The following is a 25,777-nucleotide window of genomic DNA, read 5'->3' on the forward strand; positions in this document are numbered from 1 at the left end:
AATCAAAGTAATGTTTAATCAAACAAAAATACACAAACATAAACGCATGCAGGGCAGCTGCCCGTAACTCACTCTCTCTTGAACTGCCACCTCCGGTCGCCTTTATCCCTCTCAAGGGCTTGATTAGCCTGATTAGGGGCCAGGTGTGCAGCATCACGACCCGGCCCCGCCCTCCTCCCTGCCACACACATAATGCTAATTTCCTATGTGCATGAAATGTGACGTGACTGTAAGACCACGGCAACATATTTGTATCCCATACACCTTTATTGTGCTGGGCAGTTAGATGTGACAAAGCACGGCAAAAATTTTAATAGAGTTATGAACCTTGATAAAGTGATACTGTAGTTTATTTACCCAACCAGAAACATTATTTTAAAAATAGTTATTCATATTTAAGTGCCGAATGGCTTATTTTTGCTAAACTCATATAACGAGAGCAGGGATACTTCTAACAGATGTTGGTTTTTGCTCATTTATTCTGAGATCTTGTAGGTGAACGGAAATGAATCTTGGATGAAACATTTGTAAATGTCTGCATAAGTCAATTTTGGCAATATTTTTGCAGACATATCAGTATAAACTTTGATTAGTATCTGTATATCAGATCTGTATAATCTTTCCTGAGACCTGGTATAGATCAAAAGCATTAATAAATGTTTTAGTTGATCCTATTTCACTGGTGCTTTTCCATTCACCGCCATTGCTTTCCTCAGCGGACAGCCATAAATACGCTGGCTGCAATTAAAAAGTCATGTGACTGAAACAGCCAAAAGGTGTAGTATACAAAAAGCACACAATGCTGGGCACAACTATGATGAAAATCATAATTATTTCCCTTGATATTGTAATTGATAAAATGAATTAAAGTACTTACTTTGAGTGTGCAACTTCATGCCCTATTCTTTATTTACACTCTGAGAACAATGTTTCTGGATTGCTTTATCATTTTAATTGCATGAAAAACAAAACATTTTATTTACATTTTTAATACATTGTACACAGAAAGTGACATTACTGATATGACTTTAGACTTTTATAAACACCTCTGATTTGCTTTTGCATTCATGCACACAACGGACCACAAAAAATGGAATGCTGTAAAAATAAGTTTCACATTTAATTAATTGTGGCAGCTATTGTGATCGTTTTTTTTCATTAATTGCATAGCCCTAACACACTGAAATAAAAACACCAAACAAAGTGGCAAAGATCTTTCAACATCAGTAAAAAAACATATGGAATTTTTGCAAAAAACCTTTGCGATTTTGGAGAAGGAAACTGCTTAAAACTACATTTATAACAACTGAAAGACTGAACAAGAAAAAGTGAGAGAAAATATAACAATAACTCAAGCTGAACAAACAGCAATATCTCGAACCACCACATCACATCCTTGAGTAAGCAACGACAGCAAACATTTGGACGTGCGCCCAGCCTCGATCAGTTCCCTTGGCAACACTTCCTTTCGCTGTTTCTGTGACTCACTCCTACATGACTACTGTGCTGACTACTATTCTCTGTAAAGGCATTCTTTTCAGGAACATGACCACAGTTATTGTTTTCACACCCAGCCTGAGACTCATCTGAGTGCACACAGGCGAACACCCTCGGACACCAGTGAAGAGACTGAATTGGTGTTATTCATATGGACAAACACATCAACACAATGATCAGTGATACCACACCTGTAGAGCTGGTTCAATATTTTCATCAGCTCACCACAAGGAGGGCATAACACTTTCAGGACAAAGAAAATGTGTTCAACAGCATGCTAACTCGTTCTGGGTCACGCTAAGAACAACACTATACACCCATGGCTAGCCCCGCTAGGAATCTGACTCCCGCAGAACTCAGACATTTCTGCAGAGTATTAACAATATTCTACTCATGGCCGCCCTTTGCCTGTTAGTTTATTTTCCTCATTAGAATTCCATTTTGATGGATTTTGAATAGAAATGTATTTGGACACTTTTTTATATGAATGTCATTGCATGAGATAAAATATCAAACTGAGCTCACAAACTCACGAACAGATATAGTGTTAAAAAATAAAGACAAAAAGTATGCGAGTCAAAGTGCGTGAACGCTATGGATGGCATCGTAAGAAATGTAATGATTTCTGTGCCATTTCCGATTCTTCTCAAACCATTCCGGTTTCTTAACAGTTTAATGTTTTTTTAGTACTTCTGTTTTGAGGAAGAATTATTTGGAAATACGAAATCCAATTCTTACTGCATATACTGCACTCAGCAGCCTGTTGCAAAATGATGAGATCATTTCAGATTTCAAAAGAGCAAATCCTAAATACATTTACTGGTAATATAATTCATGTAAAAGGCGTTTACACAGATTTCTAAGAGGCGTGCATGCCTCTAATTGACCCTAACTATAGATTACATAAAAATTCTAAACAAACAAATAATGTGATCATCCATTTATTATTTTATCAAAATTTATGAAATTTTACTAAACTGACCTGTGATGCAGGAAAAACAGTGTTTTAGTATGGTGTTCTGGCCACATTGTCGGAAAAGTACAGCAACAGAGAATATTGCTGGATGAGTGAGATAAAGTCAATATATTTATAGCAACTTACCTCAATAATTACACATTCAGCTTAAAGGCACAGGCTTTTGAAGGCAACCATCACCCATTTGAGTACTGAGGTTTGTTACCACCACAGAAAGGCAAGAACCCATGTTAAAGAGCACCTATTATGGTTTTTCAAATATTACCTTTCATGTAGTGTGTTTTATAGCTGTTTGTGAATGTAAAAAAAGTCTGCAAAGTTTCAAAAATCAAAGTGCACGACAAATAGAGTTATTGACTCCCAAAAGAAAGAACCGATTCTGAACACCTGAAACGAGTTGTTAGTTATTCCAGACTTACTTCCTGTGCTAACCTACGTAATTTGGTAACAAAAAAACCTGCCTCTGGTCTTCATTGGCTGCCGCGAACAGCTTTGACCCGCCCTCAAACACTACACTAAACGGTAGACCAATCACAACAGACTGGGACATCTGACCAATCAGAGCAGAGTAGGCTCTCAGAAAGGAGGAGTTTAGAATGAATCCTTTAGAACGGATCATTGAACAAGTCATTTTTGACACTGGGAATAAAAGGTAATGCTGCTATTTAAATTATGAGCAAATTAAAGTGTTTTTTGACCTTGGATGCATGTAAATCTATTGTATGAGACCTTTAAAACAAAATTAGGCACGTTTAAAAACCATAATAGGTGCTCTTTAAAGGGATAGTTCATCCAAAAATGCTAATTCTCTTATCATTTACTCACCCTCTTGCCATCCCAGATGTGTACGACTTGGAGTACTTTCTTCTGCTGAATACAACCGAAGATTTTTAGAAGAATATTTCAGCTCTGTAGGTCCATACAATGCAAGTGGAATGGTGACCAAAACTTTAAAGCTTAAAAAAAAAAAAAAAATAATAATAATAATAATAAAAAACAAAAACACACAAAATGCAGTATAAAGGTTTTATAAAAATAAATAAATGTATAAAACACCAGTGGTGTAATCCATGTCTTCTGAAGCAATCCAATCAATTTTGGATGGGAGCAGACCAAAATGTAACTCCTTTTTCACTATAAATCTTGACATCAGCAATCTCCTTGGCGATCATGATTTCAAGCTTGATTACACTTCTTAGCGCAATATAGCGTTTTGCGCATGCGTCAGGCACTAGGAAATGTAATCCAGCTTGAAATCATGACCGTGCCTACAGACTGCAATGGCAAGATGTACAGTGAAAAAGTTGTTATATTTTGGTCTATTCTCACCCCAAAACTGTTTGGAATACTTCAGAAGACATTAAATAAACCACTGGAGTCTTTTGGATAACTTTTATGCTGCCTTCATGTGCTTTTTAGAGCTTTAAAGTTTTGGTCACCATTCACTTGCGTTTTATGGCCCTACAGAGCGGAGATATTCTTCTAAAAATCTCTGTTTGTGTTCTGCAGAAGAAAAAAAATCATACACATCTGGGATGGCATGAGGATGAGTAAATGATGAGAGAATTTTCATTTTTTGGGTGAACTATTCAAGTGTCTTCAAGTGTTTTCAACCAAGCCCGTCTGCAATGCGCTTGCATCAGTGTTTGTATAATTGCTTAAAGTACTTGTAGTACCTTGAGCAGTGGCTCAGGTTAACAGGAAAGTTCACATTAATCATTAATGGATAATCAACTGTAGTTTCTGTTCTTGTCATGGAGTAAAGCTACTAAACTAATTTTTTCTTACATCTTTTATTACTCGAAATGTTAAAATCTCATCTAATGTTTGATAAGGGATGTGAAATCACCTGTTCCATCGGGTGTGGAGCGGACAAAGGTGGGCAGCATCTTGACAGCTGCAGTCGCGTTAGTGTCTCTGCCCAGACCTTTATCCATCTCCCTCCTGAACCGCCTTGAAACATCCATCAGGTTCTCCTCGGACAGCCGCATGTGATACAGGTACTTATCCACCTGAGACAGAATATCAGACAAACATTGAATATCTGATACATTTGTTTGGTTCATTAAAATCAAGACTACATCAAATTCTATCACTCTCAAAACTACCGTTAAATTCTGATACTGTCAGTCGAAGCGATCATAGCTCATCCACTGTTCATTCACCTACTCTTATGATTCTAGATTAAATAGCCTTTATATTCTGAAAACTGAACAAACCTTTTCCTTATTTCTACATTCTGGCCAGTGTTGGGTAAGTTAGTCAAAGTAATCCACTACAAACAAATATTTTACTCCTTTACATACTATCACTTTACTTTTACGTTATTTCGTTATTTACACTCTCAAGTTTAGTTTTTTTCCACTTAGCGAATTCAAAATAACGTGTATATCTTCTTCCTCGTTCATTGTGGCACACAAGTCATGCACTCAAATCTACACTTTCTCCCTTATAATGACTTTTTAGTGACTCTAAAAAGTGAGGAATGTGTGTAACCCACAGGGTTCCAGACTGCAACTAAAATGGTCACAAATGCGACCAAAAGTAATTGACTGCGACAATAATTTAAAATCTAGTCGCCACTGGCAGTTCAAATGCGGTTTCGTCAGATATCATCTTGTGAGTTATCGAATACATCTTTAGAGCGCGCACCCGCTTTTCACCAGTTCTGTTGTGATGAGCTCGCTGCACTGCACGCAACAACCACGGTAAGAGAGTCATGAACAAATGACTCTTTTGAACCGGATCTTTTTCATGAATCACCCGAAAAGAACTGAGGGTTTGAACTCAGGAGCTCAGGTTAGCAGTTTGAATCAGAGTCACATTCTCAGGGAATCATCCATCAGTGTGTTCACAACTGGGAGCGCAAACATTTCAAAATAAAAGTCCCATATGTATTGTGTGCTTCTTTATAATTAAAAGTCCCACACCACATACACATATACACAATAAATTTTATGAGATCCAGCTTTTGACACTTAGGACAACTGAGGGACTCATACACAACTATTACATTTCCTCTAAAGTAATTAGATTACACCCAACACTGTCTCTGGCCTACTTGAAATGGCAATCACCTCTAAATTGAAAAGATTTCAATTGGTAAAAATATCACTTATACATAAAGGGTGACATGACATTGGATGTGATCGGAATGACAAACTACCATGATCCTACTCATTCCACTTCGCATGCCGCTAGTAGTCTGTACTACTACAAAATTTTATTTAAAAAAAAAACACATTTTGCAAATTAAAAATGCAACATAGTCGTGTTTATTGATGAGAAACCTAGACACTACTCACTGAATTAAACATTCTTTGAGGTCATGTGACAACAAAGTCGCATTCTACTATTTAAATAGTATATACTGCATACTATTTCACATACTGTTTTAAAAATAGTAATCAAACTGTGCAGTATGCCGTAAAATAGCATTCCATTCTGAACACAGCCATATAGAAACAAACTAACAAAAAAAATAGTTATATATTTATTAACAAGTGGGCAAAGATGAAGCTACATTTATCTTAATTTTCCTATAACAACCGTGGAACATAAAAGCACTTTGTCTGGCAGCTTTTCTTTAAAGGCCAGGAGTAATACAAGACCGTCAGGTCATTATCACCATTCTTATGCCAGCTGAAAATCCTTTCACAAGAAGGGGAAGCTAGAATATAACGTACCACATTTCACCCAAAGGTCAGATGGTGCTTTCATATTAGATGCTCCCAAAAGTCATTATATTAGATGAGGAAAGAGCTGCTTTAAACGACTTCCTTATAGATTGTAAAATAAAAGTAGTTCTCTCTCAAATCTGTGGCAGTACAATTGTGGGGAGATTAAAGGAAAAGTTTGTATTTTCTGTCCCACTAGCGCTATTTACCGTTAATTTTCAAATATTAGCTGTTTTAAGTACTGTAGCATTTCTGAATATCCCCAGAGAGTAACACCCCAAACCCAAGCCATTAGTTGGGTCAATGTTGCTGTGTCGGGCAGTCTGAACGGATGTTCTGGCCACAGACACTTTTCTGGGAAATCAACCTACAAATGGCTTATTTATAGTCTCTGCACATTAAGCTGGGATTGCCTAGGTTTTTTTACATAAAAAAATTACACTTTCTTTTTATTAATGGTGAAACCTCACTAGTACCTGCCTAACTTTTAACACTTTCGTTCAATAATGGTTGAATTCTCCTTTAAGAGTTCACTCCGGGGAGTATCTGAACAAGAGCACATATACTACACAATTCAAACACATTAGATTCTAGCTACCGACATGAAAACACGCAGACAGCGTACATATTCACACCTATTCTCACATATTTCTCCTCAACGGGAGAACTGGCCTTTCTCTGTAAATACTAAGAACTAGAGGCGAAACCCCTATGGCGGCTTCTAGAAAATGACACTTGACACCAGTGTGACAAAAACATCATACAGCTGTCCAACATAAGACATAGGGCAACAAGATCACACGGTGAATAAATCAGCTTCTATGCACTAATACAGTACATAGACTATAGATAGGTATGTATATGTAAGAGCAGACCAGGGCTAGTTGTCACACTTTTAACTTCAATTAATATTTCTCAGGGCAGGTTCATTTTTCCAAAGTCAACTTCTGTACAGCCACATAAAAAAAGAGATAGATTTGCCCAAGAAAAAAAGATTCTTTTGGGCCGATAGTGGATTTTGCCGACCCAATAACGAAGGAAACGTTCGATAACCAATTAACCGTCCGATAGTTTTCCATACCAATTTATTGAATATTAAAAAAAACTTCTTAGTCTTTCCTTACTGTGACGGGCATAGACATGGATGCTGCAAGAGTGCAAAATGAGTAAAATCCCAGATACATGTTTGATGTGCAACCAAAATCCAAATAATAACTAGAAAAAAATTCAGATTTGGTACATAACGCAGGACTTTTTATTATAAACAAGCCTAAAATACACCAGGGACTCTTATTTTACAATGTCTGTGCTTTCAGCTCACGCAAACACATAAGGGAAACAAAACATGCACTTTTACAATTATCTACAAAGTATTACAATAGAATCACTACAATGTAAACATTGTCATATTGGCTAATAAATACTGTTTGAGCAGTAATTAATTAATAGTAGATCATCATCAATAGTACATCATCAGCGACCACTTGTCAAATGTCATGCGTGTCTTTTTTTATAACATTTCCCATTAATAATAGTGAATTAGTCCATAAACAGTGATGGTGACAGAGTCTTGGCTCCGTTACAATGCTTTAAGATTAAACTTTTTGTAGCCTATATATAAACGTAAAAAAACCTCTCAATTTTAACCGATAACCGATAGTTCCATAAAGCAACGGTTTGCACATAATTATCTGTAAAACTAAGTCGACTTCTTATTTATTGAACCCATGTTGACCTTTTGTGACACCATCCCCCAACCGCGGATTTCAGCGTTTTCATTTTTCATCATTCATGCACTGTAAATAAAATTTCAGTAAAAAAAAAAAAAAACTTCGCAGTTGTGGTTGAAAGAAATTTGCGGTAAAAAGTACAGTGACCATAAAACGTTTACCTCTAAAAAATACAGTATTTTACTGTATATATATTAAAAAAAAAAAAAAAAAACATTTATTGACTTGTTAGACATCATTTTTGTTCACTGTATATGTTATGGTAACTATCATTAACCACTTAAACGTTTTTATATGTAGCATTTTATATTCATTTCCGCCTAAATTACATACATTTTTACAGTGTTTGATCTGCATTCTGGAATCAGGTGTAACAACAGATTGTGACTGTACGTCTATATTGCTAGTCACCTTGAACTTAAGGTCCTGTCTCCCTGCTGAAATGGCTTCATAAATATCTGACTCAATGACCTAACAGCAAGGCCCAGAAAGCAGATACATACTGTGCAGCATGTTACAGTAGACAGCACAAAGATAAGTGAATAACTATCGGCTACAGAAGGCCTGCACAAAGATCACAGACAAAAAGTTTTAAATGAAAAATTAAATGAACTTCTCCGAGGAATGGAAAAGTAATTGGTAATTGTTTTAATTTTGTCTTTTTTTAATAAGACTATGGAGCAGAGCCAATACTAGTTGGAAACATTTTACATTTTTAATCAGGTTCCATTTGTTAACATCAGTTAACAACATTAGCTAACATAAACTAACAATGAACAATACTTTTACAGCATTAATTAATCTTGGTTACTGTTTATTTCACCATACACTAATACAGTTCTATAATCAAAGGTTGTATATGTTAACATTAGATCAATTCATTCACATTCACTTCCTTTGTAAGTGCCTCGTTGTAACCTTTTTATTTGCTTTTTTTTTTTTAAAGAAAAGGAACAAGTCGAAATTCATTTCTGTGGTAATCAACATTACGCCACAAATGATGTTGATTGAGCTTAACTTGTATTGAACTCTGAACATTCCTTTAATGCATTTTGAACTTACATGAACTAACAATGAACAATTGCAGTTTTATTAACCAACATTAACAAAGATCAATACTAATCTTTTTTTCATAGTTTGTTCATGATAACTCATTAAGTGTTACCGATTAGTTAGTTGTAGGTGCTTTACACTTAGTTGACACTTTTGCATTTTGTGATCTATTGCAAATTGCTTGAAGGAAACATTTTTGAAACTTGCAGTTAAGAGCATTGCTTAACTGTACAATACTTGTATTTCATGGCAAATTAAACACTAACTTTACATTTTACATTATCTTAACCCTTTGACCCCAGCGCATGCAGGGGAAAGTAACAATTTCATGAGGTGACAAAATGTGTTGTCATGATAACAATAGAGAAGAAGAAGGGACTCAAAAGAGGAAGGAACTGCTTTCATTTGCACAAGACATTTCATGACTCTTGAACTCATGACCAGTGTGTAATAACACCAGGAAATAATGAAGGTTGGAGTGTGGGCAGTGAATAATCTGAAACGAATGTAAAACCCGGTGGAATTTTTCCTGACCATATATAGGGTGGATTAGTGTAATGTGGGACACTTTTTACACTTCTGACTTGTGTACCATATTTCCACATGAAGCCAAAACTATATCTCAACACCTTATATCATTATGAAATCCCCAAGATGTTCCCTTATTAAATCAGAAGACAATTTTCAGATATTGTACTCAAAGGGAAAATGGCACATACAGTACTGTGCAAACATTTTAGGCACTTGTGAAAAATGTTGCATAGTGAGGATGTCTTCAAAAATAATGCCATAAATAGTTTTCATTTATCAATTAACACCATACGAAGTCCAGTAAACACAAAAAAGCTAAATCAATATTTGGTGTGGCCACCTTTGCCTTTAAAACTGCACCAATTCTCCTAGGTACACCTGGACACAGTTTTTCTTGCTTGTTGGCAGATAGGATGTTCCAAGCTCCTTGGTGAATTCACCACAGTTCTTCTATCTATTTAGGCTGTCTCAATTGCTTCTGTCTCTTTATGTAATCTCAGACTGACTCAATGTTCAGTGCGGGGCTTTGTTGGGGTCATGACATCCGTTGCAGGGCTCCCTGTTCTTCTATTCTAATTTTTTCTATTTACAAAAGTAATGTTTGGGAATCTAACATTTATATTTCCTATTGACAAACTAAAGCTGAAGATATAAATAACCATCTTAAGACAAATGCTCTTGTGAAATCTTATGTGCCTAAGACTTTTGCACAGTACTGTATATTAGTGTTCCTCGTGCCAAATCATTTAAGAATTTGTGGATTTTCTAATCTGGGACAGCTCGTGCTGAAATCTTTAATAATCTGTAACACTGCATTTAGGAATCGATTTATAGATGGATAAGAAACTTAATTTGTTCTATGCATGAAATTAAAAAAAATGTGCCATGTTATATTTTATGTCAGTGTGACTAAAAGGTATTTCTTTGACTTAGCTATCTAGGTAGCTAAACCGTAAAATAGCTAACTGGCAAATCATGACAGGGTTTTGAATCCTGATCTTAAAACAAATATTGCTGCATTATAAGCCCAAAAATGTAAAAAAATAAAAAAAAATAAAAAAATACATGTAGGGCATTTAACTTTCCTAATGCATATTTTCTCAATTGAATAACGTAGTATATATGACTGTCCCACATTCGAAACAACCTTTTCTAAAGTGGGACGACAAAGATTGCTTCAAATAGAAAATACTTTATCATATTTTCACAATATTATTGCAACATTTCATGTACAAATACATCACAAACATAATTTGATAACAATTTAGAACATTGTTTTATTTATAACAGATTTATATCCTTAACATTAATTTTGTTTAAATCCTATGTCATTGACCTTTGAGTGGACTTCACAAGGGGTACTTCCTGTTTGACGATTTTCCGGCCCACATTTATGACATCACTTTCGCAAAGTCACGTAATTCAAATCACTTGACACCCCTGCTTGGATTCAACGCCAGTCATGTTCACACTTTAATGTTGTAAAAGAAGAGATAAATGCACTGGAGCTTAGGTGTCCCACATTAGTCAGTGTCCCACATTACCCTAATCCACCCTACAGAGAGCTCCACAAATACAACACAGACTAGATGTGGCAACATAAATCATCAGGGCTAAGAGCACACATTTTTAAGCTCCTTTTTAAAGCACAGTGATGGATCTTAATACTTTTAAGTCCTACAGTGTAAGTATTTGGCCACTTAAATCATGCTTAAAATGCATGAATTTGTCTGCATTAGATATTTGATCTTTTCTAAAAGGTCCAAATACTGTAATATGATATATGATATGTGTTGGTGAGAAACAGATCAATTTTTAAGTCCTTTTTTAATATAAATCTCCACCTTTGACCAGCCACGACCAGTAGCTGGCGATATGCATGAAGAATGCATATTGCTAAAAAACAAAAGAAGAATGTGGAATTGAAAATGAAAGAGGAGATTTATAGTACAAAAGGGGTTAAATATTGATCTGTTTCTCACCCACACCTATCATAGCACTTCTGAAGACATGGATTTAACCACTGGAGTCGTATGGAATACTTTTATTTGCTTTTTGGAGCTTCAAAGTTCTGGCCACTATTCACTTGCATTGCATGGATCTACAGAGCTGAGATATTCTTCTAAAAATCTTCTTTTCTGTTCAGCAAAAGAAAGAAAGTCATACACATCTGGAATGACCTGAGGGTGAGTAAATAAGAGATCGAGTGCCCCGGTTTAACTAAAACTAAATAGTTTTGGCACACATCATTAAAAGTGGTGGTGTCACAAAGAAGCATCATATATAACATTTATAACATCTGTTCAGAGAAATATAATGTGTTGGTCTTTAGCAAGTGGGTGACAAAAAAAAAAAAAAGCCAAAACAGTTACAAAAAAGTCCCAGATGTTAATTCACCCTAAATTTTTAAGTGTCCTAAGTGTGACAAATAGCCCAAATACTGTTTGACATCACTGTCTGCCTTTAGACGTGTCAGAGGTCACAGAAGTCAATGCATTGTGACGTTATAATGGAATTCTGCTGTCATTCATGAAACGGCGCGCATTTTCAGCCGTGACTCAAAACAGGGCGCTCGTGTCTCAGGTTACAAGTGCAGTAGCATGCGCTGAGTTACGTCGTGGCAGGAAGCGACATATTTCACTCCCCAATATCGTGATACTAGTAATATTACTTAATTTATAGACCATTACAATTCAGTGTTGACAAGCAAACAAAACTGCGAAAGTTATGATATAAAAAAAAATCATCATTAATTCTGGGATTCATGTAGGTATGGAGCAGCTCTCAATGCTTCAGTGGTGAAGCCCCCGTACTTATAAAAATGCGGAAACTGGCGGCTTTCGGGATGACACACTGAGCATGAGGGATGGAAAATAATTACTACGTTTATTTCACTGATTTAAACAGTTAAATTCGATTTACACACGCGTCGAGGCCTCAGAGGGAATTTATCTGTACTGTCGAAAGCTTTAATGCTGTAAAGCCGACCTCGCTATCACGCCTGTGTAAGTTACAGGATGTGAACGACCCACAAGAGTGTCAGTAACACTAAATACCTTGTACCGTAAACACTGAGAACCGTAACGGATAGATAATGATCTCCATCCATCCATCCACTTGATAAAGTAGTCAATACACCGTATCAAATCTTGATAAGCCGGTTTTTGGGGCGAGCGTACTTACTTTCTGGACGTGGTCATGGTGAAGTTCAGTGAAGTAGTATGCCAGTAAATGAGAGGCGATCATCGTCTTCAGTCAACTTTGGAAGGTCTCGTAACTTTCTTAGATGTCTTAATTATACTCTGAACTGAACTAATTCTAAAAGTCACTTTGGGTGCGTGCTCATGTTCTTCAAGTTTCTCAAACTCGTTCTCTAGCGCTGTCCCGGTAAGATGATGGTGCGAAGTGATGTCACAATTACTTCCACCCACTTCGCACTAGTAATTTGTGTAGTTTTACGTCACTGGACTCGTGGCGGTTGATTGGCCGCGAAGAAGGTGTGTCCTGCCTCTAAACAAAAAATATTGGGTATTTTAATATATATATATATATATATATATATATATGCATTTTTAATCCATTTTTGATTAAAAAAAAAATACTAATAAAACAAGTTTTAACTTTTGGCAGTGTGATCAAATAATGAGTCAAGAAAGAGATAATTAGAAATTACTTCTGATATTACTTCTGGATTATTTGTCAATGGAAGCTCCAAGTCAAGCACACTGCATTGCAGGAGACAGAATGCCTCACAGTGTGCTCTAGTTGAATATATATATATATATATATATATATATATATATATATATATATATATATATATATATATATATATATGTATAGAAAAAATTAAGAGAAAATTGCAAAATTATCAGGATTTGCAGAAAATGACAGCTGGTCAAAATACCAAAAAAAAAAAAAAAATGCAGTGTTTTCAGACCTCGAATAATGCAAAGAAAACAAGTTCATATTCATTTTTAAACAACACAATACTAATGTAGGAAGAGTTCGGAAATCATTATTTGGTGGAATAACCCTGATTTTCAATCACAGCTTTCATGCATCTTGGCATGCTCTCAACCAGTTTTTCACATTGCTGTTGGGTGAATTTATGCCACTCCTGGTGCAAAAATTCAAGCAGTTCGGCTTTGTTTGATGGCTTGTGGCCATCCATCTTCCTCTTGATCACATTCCAGAGGTTTTCAATGGGGTTCAGGTCTGAAGATTGGGCTGGCCATGACAGGGTCTTGATCCGGTGGTCCTACAGCCACACCATGACATGTCTGTGTGGCATGGAGCATTGTCCTGCTGGAAAAAACAATCCTCAGAGTTGGGGAACATTGTCAAAGCAGAAGGAAGCAAGTTTTCTTCCAGGATAACCTTGTACGTGGTTTGATTCAGGTGTCCTTCACAAAGACGAATCTGCCTGATTCCAGCCTTGATGCACCCACAGATCATCACCAATCCTCCACCTTGCTGTCTGATAGTTAGACGGAGACCTGGAGAGGCCTACGAGCCACAGTGTCTCACACCCACTGTGAAATTTGGTGGAGGATCGGTGATGATCTGGGGGTGCTTCAGCAAGGCTGGAATCGGGCAGTATCATGTTGTTTAAAAATTAATATTAACTGGTTTTCTTTGCATTATTTGAGGTCTGAAAGCACTGCATCTTTTTTGTTATTTTGACCAGTTTTCTGCAAATAAATGCTCAAATGACAATATTTTTATTTGGAATATGGGAGAAATGTTGTCAGTAGTTTATAGAATAAAACAAAAATGTTCATTTTACTCAAACACATACCTATAAATAGTAAATCCAGAGAAACTGGTCATTTTGCAATGATCTCTTATTTTTTTTCCAGAGCTGTATGTATATATATATATATATATATATATATATATATATATATATATATATATATTAGCATATTTTTAAGATTTATGCATTTCAATTCCATAACAATATTCCACCAAATTGAATTGTGTTATGTTTAACTAAATTAAATTATTAAAACTTAAAATACTTATTTTTTTTATTTATTTTATTTAAGATTATGCAAGATAATTCATTTTGATGGAAACATGTTATGAAATTGAAATGCATAAATCTTAAAATTATTTGTTGAGTGTACATATTAAATACTTCAGAAATAGTAAGTAGACTGCTATTCTGAACATCCACCAGTGTTTCAATATTTTTCATGTTTTTTATGTTTTCAATGCATAATTCACTCAGGCCTGGTGAATAGATGGTATTCTTTACATCAAACTCAAGATTTTGTGCCTTTGATTGGTGTATATCTAAGTAAATTAATTAAATGTAGGTTCAGGCAGTAGGGTTGTTGCGAGGTTAAGGACTCAACAGCACTCTCTATGTCTGAATGTATTTATTTTGGTTTTTCAGACCGTTATGCGTGTACAGAATTTCACTTCTCTTGAACACTTGCGACTTGACAAAAGAGGGTGAAAGGAGATATTTCTCGTAATGGTTTTGCAGATAGTTGGTGTTGACATACAGTACTTTATATCGTCTGTATGATGTGACCTAAACCAAGAATGTCAATGTGCAATTAGGCACGTCTCGTTTCAGATGATATGACACAATAGAGTAGAACCAGCAATTCTTTCTTTATGACTGTTCTTTATTTCTGTATTTCATAGGAATCGTTTCACAATTTGCAATTTCTGCTTTTGCTCCCACACAATTGGGAGTACAATATCTAAGATGCTTCCCATAGTTCAAACTTCATGTTACTTATAAGGAGAGTTCAGATGGTCAAAAATAATTAAAAATGTGTAAATTCTGTGAGGGATTTACCAATTTGTGACAATACCAGACCATGCAAAGCCATGGAAATCACTGCCATCTTTTGAAGGAAGTAGAGGTCCGTATCTATGATAGATGTCACTGCCTTTTCATAACCTGAGAGCAAAACAAACTTTTGCTGCTTCTTTATGGGTGCTATTTGAATGACATTTAAGATTCCTTTCCAATTACACTGAAGCAAGCACTCAATATACCTGCAACACCACTACAACTATTCATATATATGTCTTTGGAGAGAGTCGGTCCCCCATTATCAGAGAAGCATGGGTTGAATTCTTCACATCCCACGGGTGCATCAATGTAAGACAGCAGCTGATTGGATTCCAAACCTACGATGGTGCCTCAGTTGTTCACAAAAATCATTACTGTGAGGACACCTACGGCATATTGTATGAACAATTCAAAGACATACAGTAGGCCCACTATTTGAATTTTTTCAGTCTTTGTGCTAAAGTCCCAGTGTTAATTTATTCTTTCATTCATTCTTGATTTTTATCAGTCATTCCTCCTCCATGGTAGATTTAAAGGAATAGTTCCACCAACAATGAAAATTCTCTCATAATGTACTCACCCTCATGTCATCCCAGATGACTTTCTTTGTTTGCAGAACACAAATAAAGATTTTTATTTGAATATTTCAGCTATGCAAGTCCATGTACGTAAGTCATGTGTATTAATTTCATGCTGCCTTTATGTGCTTTTTGGAGCTTCAAAGATTGGGTCAACATTCACTTAAACTGCACCAACAGAGCTGAAATATTCTTCTGAAAATCTTTGTTTGTGTTCTGCAGAAGAAAGTCATACAATGGGATGGCATGAAGGTGAGTAAACGATGAGAGAATTTTTGCATTTTTGGGTGAACTATTCCTTTAATATATCAGGTACCAACAACCTTTTGTGTTTTTTTAATTACTGTAAGTTATAAACTGTGCTTTATATAACTTCTTGTTGTGAGCTAAATTGTGAAGCTTATTGTTTTTATCACTTGCTGATAAGATGTGATAGCCAAGCTGTTGATCTAGATTTTCTTTCTATGAAAAGTTGTTAAAAGATAACAAAAAGGCTTATTAAAAAATAATAAATCATTGTCAGATTCTCAGGGTTTTCATTACAGAAACATTAGGGAAATTGCCATTTATACACATATATAACATAATACAACATACAGTAACCTCTTTGCGGTCTCTGACATTTCTCTCCAAGAGTAAACATGAATTCAGAAATGAATACATTTATATATATATATATATATATATATATATATATATATATATATATATATATATATATATATATATAATATTTCCCATTGGTATTTTTTTTTTTCTCTCTCTTTTTTTCTTCCCAATTTGGAATGCCCAATTCCCAAAGTCCTCGTGGTGGTGTAGTGACCGGGTGGCGGTGGACGAATCTCAATTGCCTCCGTGTCTGAGACCATCAATCTGTGCATCTTATCACGTGGCTTGTTGAGCGCCTTACTGAGGTGACATAGCGCGTGTGGAGGCTTCACGCTATTCTCCGTGGCATCCAAAATTTGACTGCTTAGGAGACCTGGCTGGAGTCACTCAGCACGCCCTGGATTTTAACTTGTGACTCCAGGGGTGGTAGGTAGCATCTTTACTCGCTGAGTTACACAGGACCCCAAATTTCCATGGGTAGTTTTTAATCATGGAGGTATTTTTTCTTCTTTTGGTTATGCTCACAAGATTGCTGACCAGCAGACAAAAATACAGACATTCTTTTCAGTGCCTTCTTCTATTTTATGTCTTTTAATTATGACAGTTCGAAATGACAGCATAAGAAAGTGATTGTTCAAAACAATGAAAAGTAGTTAACTCATTTGCAAGTTCAACGGTAATGACCAGTCCAGAACTAATACTGAGTTTTAAGGTGTCACTCTCTGCATATACAATGTAATTACTGAACAAAGATCCTGTTTACTACTTAAATCAGGCTGAACAATTAAAAATAAATAAATCCTGTTTTACTGGAACACTTTGGCCCACAGTTTAAACTCATTTATTGACACTGAGACCGTTACTGGGCTGATCAATGGATACGTCTTGGGACTGCGAATGTAAGAATCAGCCAATATTTTGGGAAACACTCATTCATTTTGTCCATTTTCTTTTACGATCATGAAAACACTTGAGGGATAATCTAGTTAATAATGAGAGGTTCAATTTCAGGTTTAGTTTAGTAGTTTAATTTCAGGTATTGGTGTTCTTAGGTGTGGTTTTATGACTGTGAAGCAGAGTAACAGGAAAGTATTGAATCAACATTCAGTGTTCAAAACAATGTCCTTATCTTACCCCGATTCACTTCTGTAAGCCTATAAAAATGATTTGTATTTTGGACTATCGGGTTCGATTTTTGCGCGAAATCGCTGGTTTATGACGTTCATCCTTGCGTCATTACGTCATATTCGCACGTCCCCCCTGAAAATAGCGTTATATTTTTCCCAACCGTATTCCGGCAACTCCCGCAATTTATATATTTAGACGTCAAATGACTGGACAAAAGTTGTCTATCCGTCTCCAGCTTGACGCCTTCTGATTGGATGGTTGTCGATTTTATAACTTCTGACACTCTGTCATTCCGACAGTAGAAAAACTATTTGTGATTTTCTTTTTAGTAAAAGTAAATGTCTGAATAAATGTACTGGAAAGAAAATAGTTAGTTATATGTGACATTTCACTTTGTCTTGAACAGTAATGAGTGATATGAATACGATTTTTATTTTTTTGACAAACCGATTTTGCCTGGCTCCAACATCTATGGTTTCACTGTATGCAATTATGGTAAGCATATAGCCACCCTTGGAACTGAAACTATTTCAAGAACTTAGGCTGATTGAATAATATATGGAGGCAGACACATTCATATAATTTTAAGACAGCAAGGTTGGAAAACAACATTTTTAATTCACAGTTGACAGTGTATTTCTCACTTTTCTGTAAGCTAAGAAATATAAAAATTTAAATTATTTTTTACCATATTCCTAGAAACAGATAAACATTTTAGTCCTATTTCTACAGTAAATCTACACGTTTACTCTCACTTTAGTGGAAAAAAAGAATTTAAATATTGATCTGTTTCTCACCCACATCTATCATATCACTTCTGAAGACATGGATTTAACCACTGGAGACTTGTGGATTACTTTCATGCTGACTTTATGCACTTTTTGGACCTTCTGAGTTTTAGTCACCATTCACTTGCATTGTATGGACCTAGAGAGCTGAGATATTCTTCTAATAAATCTTAATTTGTCTGCTGCAGAAGTCATCATACACACCTGGGATGGCATGAGGGTGAGTAAATGATGAGAGAGTTTTCATTTTTGGGTGAACTATCCCTTTGTTCAAATCGTTCATTTGAAATAATAATATTTATATATATATATATATATATATATATATATATATATATATATATATATATATATATATATATATATATATATTGTCTTATTGTGTATTTGTATATATACTTGTATTTTCTATTCACTTTTTACTTTTATTAATTTTTTAATAAAGTCTTTATTGCTGTATAATAAAGTCTTGTTGCTGTATTGTTTGTGCACTGGAAGCTTCTTTCATAAAGGAAAATTCCTTATATGTGGAAGCATACTTGCCAATAAAGCTAATTCTGATTCTGATTCTACAGCTTTATACCATGCTTGCCATTGAAGAGTCTATCCCTCACAGCCTCGTTGTCATTCCCATTAAAAATCAAAGATGGCGCTAGTGTGAATAAGGTCTATATGAACACCTTCGTCAACTGCCCAATCGCATACCGCTTGTAAGTAGCTCCTAGTAGCCAATCTGAACGCAGGTGGCGGGAACTGCCAGAATACAGGTGGGGGAAAAAATAACGCCTGAAAATCGGGGGCAAGTTCAGCCCCGACAAAACGTAGCAAAATGTTTATTTAAACAGAAATGGTGGTGCGTTGAACACCCTGCTGTGTTACGCAAGCGTTGCAACTATGGCAGCTGAGAAGGCCATTCTTTGTGTTCTTTTCGAAGAATTTTCAGAGCCTGATGAAATCAGTTAAAATACGTGTTTAATATTACAAAATACGCTCGATGTTACAGCCACTGCCCTTGCTGTCCAGAATAGCAGAGAACATTCCAGTCGAGTGAACGGATATGTGGAAACTGTGGTTGCTAATTATGGTGATCCAACATTTGCCTCGCATTTCAGGATGACAAGGCAAATATTTCTTCTAATGTCTTCAATTGTTGCATACACTAAGCTGCGGTGGACACATTTGTAAAGGACTTTAGTTGGATCCATTGTGCGCGCACTGCCTTTTTAATACGGCGGGGTTTATTTACATGTCGTTGCTAATTGGGTAACACCTCTGACACACCCACCAAACGAGAGAAAACTTACCTCAAAGCCTATTGCACACAGTTTCACACAGTTTCGAGAAAACATGTCGTTCAACCCGGAAACCATAGCATAACAGTGCGCACCATTTTGAGATTGAACGTGCCCCTGGTCTCCCTCTGACGTCACAGCAATTCCATTGGCTGAGGGACCTATTAATGGGTACTACATTCACTGCCCGAGTAGAAATCCTTTAAATTCGTTTTAGGATGTATGTTGATATAACTTTGTAAATACGACATTTAATGACTTTTAAACCGTAAGTTACACATAATAGTATAAAACTGAAGTCATAAATTGTGAAATTAAAGATGTGTCGTTGTTTGTGTTTTTCAGTTAGAAGACTTCAATGACATGCTATCACGATTACATGATAGGTTTTTGCTCAGGCATTACAAATGGTTCCCCCATGGAGACTCAATTTACCTGGTGGACTCAATTAATCATAACACCAGCTGGAGAAACTACGCTGTTCAACTCAGTTTATTAGCACTCACACAGTTCAGGACTGCATCCTTGCAGTCTAGATGGATGTTTATCTGTTATTCATTTGGCAAAGTTGTTTACCTGCTATAATGCTTGGATATGTTTTCAGGTAGCAGGGGTGTAGATTCCAGGGGGGATTGGGGGGAGGTAATAATAATCAAAACAAGCAAGTACAACATGTAAATTCTTCACACTGTAGCCCCCCCAAATGTTCAAGCCAAATCTACACCCTTGTCTGGTAGGGTTGTTGAAGCTTAAATTGCTTGTCATGCTTTTATGAATCAAACATTAATCGTGTGTTAACCGATCGCGATGTATCTATGCTGTCCGGTGAAGTTACTGTGACATGTTTAATATGCATGACTTCTAGTAATTGTTATATTGCACATTTAAGCATATTATGTTTACATTTAATAAAGTATATGTTATCCTCATCATTACTGAATCCACGTTTTATGTTTTTAGTATTCTTGTTATTGTGAGCATTGCATAGACATGCTATTGTAGTAACTGAGGCTGGACAATATAGTATAAAAATATTACAGTCTTCTATTGAAATTTTATCAGCCATATCACGAGTTTAACCTCTTAAATTGAAAATTCAATTAAATTACAATTCAAAAATTAATAGTAGAAAAACACTTGAATAATCATATTAAGATATACTGGTGGTGGCTGAGGAGAGTCCCCTATTCTCTTTTTAAAAGTGCTTTGAGTGTAGTGTCAGAAAAGGGATTTAAGTATAAAATTAATTCAAATATGTAAATAATAGTGTTGTTTATCTTCATCAAAGCAAGTAATATTTCCGTTTCAAATGTTTAATCGTATAACATAATATCAACATGAAAATAGCACGTTATAACTCCGGCTCCAGTCATGATCACACACAGCCGATGACCAGGTAAGCTCAAACTGGGAGATTCATCCACCAGAAGAGCAGTGCCACAACACGACTGACGTAATCTATTCTTCTGCAAATTGCTTGCAGTTTTAAATTTCAACCACAGATGTCGCTAGAGAGCACAAAGTTACTAGTGCAGCTTTAATTATAATTGTATATTATATATAGCTTCAAGCAGCCACTCAGAACTGTACTCATATACATTTTCTTAACATTCTTACAGAAGAAAGAGGGTGATAAACAGCACAGTATGTTTCTAGTATACTAGCTCAGACTGGAGGCTAATCATGACAGTATTTTCTTGTGTATTTATCATAATTAAATGCATATAAATTCTGAACCAGTGGCACTTAAGGTAAACTGAGTGATAAAAAATCACTTAACGAAGGAGTGCAATTTTTTAATATAGTATCTTACAGAATGTAAATACCAGTTGAGAGAAAAGGAAATGTAAAAAGAATAACAAATAAAGATACAAAGTTCATGCAAATGCAATCTGCTGCATTAATGCTTATATTTATGCATGCTGCATTAAAAATTACTTCACAAAAAACAACAGCATTCAGTGTTGTTGTTAATATCCATTGGAACACAGCTGATTGGTGGTTTTATAAAGAATGAATTAATCTCATTATTATTATTATACTTATGTTAAAAAAAATACAGTGTTTTATGTAAAATTATTGTATGCTAGAAATACTTGGGGCTAGCTGTCACTGCCCAGTTCATATTTCTCAAGGTAAGTTTATTTTTGAATGTCAAGTTTTAGTATATCCACATGCCTTAGGTCTTGGATACAAAGAATTATATTAAATGTTTCCCCAGTTATTGCCAATAAAAAAAGACAAAGCTTTTTTATGATAACAGTTGGGAATGCTGTCACACTATCCAGGCTGATATACAGTAATAGGCTATTAAATAGCCTTATATAGGCTTTTCAGCTAAATATAAAGAGTTTATGAACCATTATGAAACACAAAAAGAGTTCATGAAATTGCAAAAAATTGAAAAGTCACAAAAAAATCAAGTAGTGTTTTGGCTGACAGAAATTATAATTAATGAATCGTGTACATTTTAAAATTTAAACATAAAACGTGGAAAACCAAGGCCGCAACCATGTCTTAACATTGGGGGGGACCAAACCATTTTGGGGTGGGGGGTCACGGGTGTTGAGGTCACAAATATTGGTCCTCTTTGGTCCTTTAATATAGTAAAGGCACTGAATGCAATAATTTTCTGAATAAAGGCTTGAAATGCGATAAAGGCCCAAAATTGAATAATGTTTGGTTTTAAAAGATACATGTATTTTTAAAGTTCACACAATACAAGACAAACTCTGTGTCTGCATTGCTAGCAATTTGCCTGTTTCAGTCATCTTTTCTTTCATTTTTGTGCTGTCTCAAAGAAAAGATGAATTTAATTAGAATTTCTTTTCATCACTGATGTATCTGTAAAATGACATGACTGTATCAGCTGGCTATCAAAAAGAAAATGAACAAAATAATTTACTTCCATCAAGTTGTTTTTTTCCTCCCCGTAGAATCTTAACACAATATTTTCTTCAAGAATCCTATAACGCTGCTTTTTTCCATACAAAAACAGTTCATTTTGACCAAAAAAAAATCATTACAAAAATACCATAAAAGTAGTCCATTGTAAAAAAGGCCATTGTTATTATTTCACTAATATGTTTTTTTATTAGTCCTATTTTTACAGTTCTAAACTGGTCTGCATACAGCATCCTCCAGATCGCTCAATCAGCGTTCAGAAAGTGACGCACTGTGATCAGGTCCGCCCCTAAACTAAATTGAGCCGAACGGGATGCAGACGGATGCAAGCTTATTCCTAATACAATTTGCCTTTGCTGAAAGTTGTGTGCGTGACTATTAAAAAACCACACACATACCCGCATATATGTATATGCATAATCAAGCAAACTAAGCTCCACTACATTACTGTATTGAGTGTGGTGACAATAAATGGGTTATTCCCGAACTCCATCAGTTCTACATTGCAGTCTCTTACCGGACACACCATAGCGGGTCTGTTATCCACCAGCCTATAAAATATAAATGGGACAAACCATTTTTACATCCATACAACACATAGCTATTGTATGGCCCCAGAAAGCTTGGAATATAATGCACAAATAATATGGACTACTGTTATGATGTCTTTAAACTGAACCTTTAATAATGCATTATAGTATTTGTCCTTTTTTAAGCTCGACAGCTCCTACTCACTATAAACAGTTATTCTATGGAATAGAGCTGCTTAAAATATCTACATTTATGTTCCAAGAAAAAACCCAGCATTTGGGTTTTGAACAACATAAGGGTGAGTAAATGAGTGAGTAAAAGTATTTTTTCCATTTTTAGGTGAACTACTCCTTTAACTGGTGGCTCATTTTTTGAGCACAAACCTGACAAGACATATTCAAAATAAAATGGTCTCTTGTAAAAGTAGACTCTTGGGAGATGCTGTACAAAATTCAGAATTAATTAAAGACATAAAGAAATTACTTAGAAAATCTTAAATCGATTTTAAATGATTACCTAATAGTATTTGCATTAAGAATATATGACACTGTCCTTGCCAAAACCTAAAAGCACAATAGAAGTCACAAGTCACAGGTCCTACCATGTTCTAGTTCTGATCTGGGTGATAACGCTCTAATTTGTGTGTGTGTGTGTGGGGGGGGGGGGGGGGGGGGCAGGTTTAAGTGGTTTACGAGGACTTTTTTTAGGTTACAAACTGGTAATTACAAGGGTATTATGCTATAAATGTGGTTTATGTAATTCATATCGCTTAAAAAACATACTAAATGATGTTTTATTGAAAATGTAAAAATGCAGAAAGTTTTCTGTGAGGGTTAGGTTTAGGGGTAGGGTTAGGGTTAGGGGATAGAATCTATAGTTTGTACAGTATAAAAATCATTATGTCTATGGAAAGTCCTCATAATGATAACTGCACCAACATGTGTTTGTGTGTGTGTGTGTGTGTGTGTGTGTGTGTGTGTGTGTGTGTGTGTGTGTTTTATAGATAATTTTCTTAGACAATGTCAAGAGATTTTTCGAAAAAGCTTCTTCAAAAGCCTGCCAGATTACCACATTCATTCAGTGTCTTTACAATAGACACAGATTCGCTCTTTGTCTTAAGCCTGATTAGCTGAAAACGGCTCCGTTAATGTTTTCACATTCACAGTTATGAATGACATACAAATCACGTACTGTACATAACATATTTTCAATCAAAAAAACGGCGAATTTCGCCTAATGGTGAATAGTTTGCACCCTTGGAAATTATCGGTCGGTACAACATTTCAATCATAAAACAGTGGTCAAATATTGCATGTTTAGATACTTACATCTCACATGACACAAACACTCTTAACCTGAACTGCTTGCTGATGCGTGGCACTGAAATAATCCACAAAGTTTCAGCTCAGCGTCTTAAACTTAAATCCCAACTTCATCGATTTGATTGGCTGTCTCATATGACATTGATGAGCAGTGTTAGATTATTGTGCATGCTAAAAATTAAACATATTTAAACCCTAATGTTATTCCTGCAACAACTTAGTGACAATTAGACAGCGGGTGCACAATGGACTGCAGCAGGACAGCAACAAGGATATCAAATTATTGGGTGAGACAACCTGGCAATATCTGATTACTGGGGGTGACTTGTCCCCCTCAAAGTATATTATGGTTACGGCCCTGTGGACAACCAGTCCTGACCTGACATTTAAAAAACAATACCCTTGTACCCTTTCATAATATAGTTGCCTCTTGCCTTATCGATACCCCAGTGTGGTTTTATTGTGTTTACTTGTTTAAAAGCCATTTTGGTAAACATGTAGCTCAACTGGTAGAGGATAGAGGTAACAACGCCAAGGTCATGGGTTAGATTCCCAGGAAACACACAAACTTATATTAAAAAAAATACAAATAAAATTATATACCATAAAAGCAATGTAAGTCACTTTGGATAAAAGCGTCTGCCAAATGCATAAATGTACAAAAAATATGATGATACTGGAACTTTACGAATTATTCTTAAGGCAGCTTTGAACTAAACTGTGTTTGAAATCAGCATACAAAACAATAGCCAGACAAAAGGAACATTTGTTCAGTCGGACTTTTGACTGAAATTCTTGTAGTTTATACTGTAGTACATACTGAAATATAGTCCTTCCCTGAGTGATAACTGGCCTCGGTCTCCACTGCAATGAAAAAGAGGAGAGGGGGAAGTGTAGTATGGTGCCAGAATGATCTCAAAAATAATATATATACAAAATACAATTCATAAATGCACAGCACAATTCACATTCTCAAAATCCGATTCATAAATTCAAAATACAATTCATAAATACACAAGTGAGAGCACAGATATTTCCCTGATTGCCCACACAAATACATCTCACTTTAATAAATTCAAAAAGTTTTCACAAATATGTATCTATCAAGTTCTTGAATTAATTTGCATCAAAACTGTGTGAACGTTGTTACATATATTCATGGATTGTTGAATCTGCATTTGCAAATCGTAAAACGTGTGATCGCTTTGAATTTGTTTCTGGCTATTTTTGAGACCTTCCTGCCAGGTTGGGATTCACAAATAGCAATTTTTGGGAGAAGTCCTCTTTAGCGAATCACATTGAGCTTTTAATCCACCAATCATAACACGCTGTGCTGATCTGAC

The 25,777-nt window shown here is 35.5% G+C and overlaps 1 protein-coding gene across 1 annotated transcript in view; it reads right to left on the reverse strand.

The window, feature by feature from the left end:
• Positions 1–12,873, reverse strand: part of LOC127439674 (hexokinase-2-like) — a 50,768-nt gene extending 37,895 nt beyond the window's left edge. The window contains exons 1-2 of the mRNA XM_051695915.1: positions 12,648–12,873; positions 4,323–4,485 (exon numbers count right to left, since the gene is read on the reverse strand). Of these exons, the coding sequence (XP_051551875.1) occupies positions 4,323–4,485; positions 12,648–12,710 (226 nt within the window). The 5' untranslated portion in view covers positions 12,711–12,873. The remainder of the gene's footprint in view (positions 1–4,322; positions 4,486–12,647) is intronic.
• Between the last annotated feature and the right edge of the window lie 12,904 nt (positions 12,874–25,777).

The sequence above is a fragment of the Myxocyprinus asiaticus genome, chromosome 4, assembly GCF_019703515.2.
Source record: "Myxocyprinus asiaticus isolate MX2 ecotype Aquarium Trade chromosome 4, UBuf_Myxa_2, whole genome shotgun sequence".
NCBI lineage: Eukaryota > Metazoa > Chordata > Actinopteri > Cypriniformes > Catostomidae > Myxocyprinus > Myxocyprinus asiaticus.